Below are 2,218 nucleotides of genomic sequence, written 5' to 3'. Positions count from 1 at the left end.
TCTCCCCTCCCCGTGTCTGCACCTTTCTCGTGGACGCCGACTGACCTGATCCGTTCACTTCTCTCTCCGTCTCCTCGGCCCGCTCCTCCCACCCCTGCACCCCGCCTCCCTCTGTCTCTCACTGTCCCCCCACTGCCTTTGTCCCTCCGGATTTCCCTCTCCCTGTCTCTCCGTGGGACCCGCCCCGCGTCCTATCTCCTTGCTTCCCCTCGTGTTTCTGCCCCTTCCCCAGGTTACGAGAAATCCCGCAGCCTGAGCAGCATCGCGGGCCTGAGCGGGGTGTCCCTGCGCCTCGCACCCCTTGCCACCCCCCCTGGCTCTCCCCGGGCCACCCGCCGCGCCCCCCCAACCCTGCCCTCCATTCTCTAGCACTCCCCTCCCCCCTGTGGGGGGACTCGGGGGTGACCCGGAAGGTCAGAGGAGCTGGGGGCGGGGGGTGGGGAAGGTATTTTTTTTAAAAATCAAAAAGTCATTAATAATATGCAACCGAGATGATGACGCCAGCAGACACCCCCGGGCCCCTCGCCCCCCACCTGGGCCCCCAGGATGGAAGGGGAGGGGCCGAAGCCCGTCCCCCTACTTCACGCCCCCACAGAAAGCCTTCTCAGGTCTCCATGAGCCATAGGACACCCTCTCGCACCGCGTCGTGTAAATAAGTCCAAACCACTCCAACTCCATCTCGGGGCACCGCCCTCGCCACTCTGCATGCTCTTCAGCCGGACCCCTGCTCCAAGCCACCTTAGCAATAAGCCGCCGGGGCTGCATGCTGAGATTCGGAGGAGGCGGGCTGGAACCTCTGGGGATCAGGCTGGCCTTCAAGCCACAGGGGGGTCTCCTGCCTTTCACCTCAGGGCAACCTACCCACCACTCACTGACTAAAGAATCCATCTAGGACAGGGGCAGGAGGGATGTCCGTCAAGCCCAGGCAGTCGGCAGAGGCAGGAGGGTGCGCGGCCCACGGTGGCTCCCCTGGCCTTCGGGAAGATCCCGCTGGTGATTTCACCCCCCTCCAAGGGAGCTGCTGCCTCTGTCCTCTGTGCATGGACTCAGAACCCCCCACCCAGAATTCCCGGGAAGATTCGGCCTTGGCCCACAAAGTCCCTGCCTAACCCCTCCACTCCCAGGACATGAGCCCTGCATCTGGAATTCCTCAGACGGGCCCTGACACCCCGCACCCCGAGCCCCCACACACTTCTGGGATTTAGCCTCTGCAAACCGACACTTCCCTGCCCCTAACACCCCCATTCCCCAGGTCGCACCCCCGGCTTCAAACCTCCAAGCGTCCATCCAACTCCAGCTCAGTTCAGCCTTTGGGATGCTCCAGATCTTTCCCACAACTCTGACATTTCCTGGACACACCCAGATCTCCCGGCATGCTCCCCAACACCCCCAAGTCCTCCAAAGAACACAGGACTCACCCATCCCAGGATCCCCTGACCTAGAACTTCCAAGGGAACTCCAGGGAGCCAGACCCAGCAGCCCTCTCTCCCGCCCTCGCCCTGCCCTGCCCTTAGGCCCCTTCCCTGAGATGGTGCCCTCTTCATGGCCACCGGCTTCCTGGAGTGTCGCACTGGTGTCCTTGCTGGTAGGACAAGGTTGTGGGCAGTGCACGGAAGAGTGCTGGTTTAAAAAGTTTTCTCTTGAATGCGCACATTTTGGGAGTGAATCGGGTAGCGCTGCTTGGTAGGGGCTTCGTTACTTCGGTTACAAGTGTTTCCATTTGAGGCGGTTACAAGTGTTTCCATTTGAGGCGCTCCCAGACCGCAAGGCTGTGATACTGCAGAGTCAGCCTGGGAGACCGCGGCGGCATCCCCAGGGGGCTGGCGTCCCGGCCGCCCTTCCCCAGCGCCCCTCTCCTGCCGCCATGCTCATACCCCATCGGGCTCAAGGAAGAGCTACCTCCCCCGGCCCAGAGCCCACGCAGTCCCAGAATCCTTAGCGGAGTCCCCCTTTGGAGCTGGGGGCCCGCGGAATCAGCCCCTTCCCTCCCCCTGCTCCCACAGCCTCAGGAACCCCCACCCCGCGCCCACCCGTGGGTGGGTGGGGGCGTCACTGAGCACGATTCTCGATGCAACGATTCCTATGCAAGGGGCATTTTGAGTCCCCCCAACCTCCCCTCGGACCCTAAGCCCTGGAATCAGGGGTGAGGAGTGGGGAGGGTAACGGTGGGGCAGGGCAAAGGGCTAGGGGCTCCAGACACTAGGGTATGGGTGGGGAC

At 62.9% G+C, this 2,218-nt stretch overlaps 1 protein-coding gene across 1 annotated transcript in view; it reads left to right on the top strand.

The window, feature by feature from the left end:
- Kcnc3 (potassium voltage-gated channel subfamily C member 3) overlaps positions 1–1,725 on the top strand; it is a gene marked incomplete at its 5' end in the record, with an annotated part of 11,023 nt that extends 9,298 nt beyond the window's left edge. Inside the window, one exon of the mRNA XM_010640872.1 lies at positions 233–1,725. Coding sequence (XP_010639174.1) covers positions 233–369 — 137 coding nt within the window. The remainder of the gene's footprint in view (positions 1–232) is intronic.
- Between the last annotated feature and the right edge of the window lie 493 nt (positions 1,726–2,218).

The sequence above is a fragment of the Fukomys damarensis genome, unplaced genomic scaffold (genome assembly GCF_012274545.1).
Source record: "Fukomys damarensis isolate Sample0158 unplaced genomic scaffold, DMR_v1.0_HiC HiC_scaffold_19, whole genome shotgun sequence".
Taxonomy (NCBI): Eukaryota; Metazoa; Chordata; class Mammalia; order Rodentia; family Bathyergidae; genus Fukomys; species Fukomys damarensis.
This window is presented reverse-complemented; position numbering and strand designations above follow the sequence as displayed.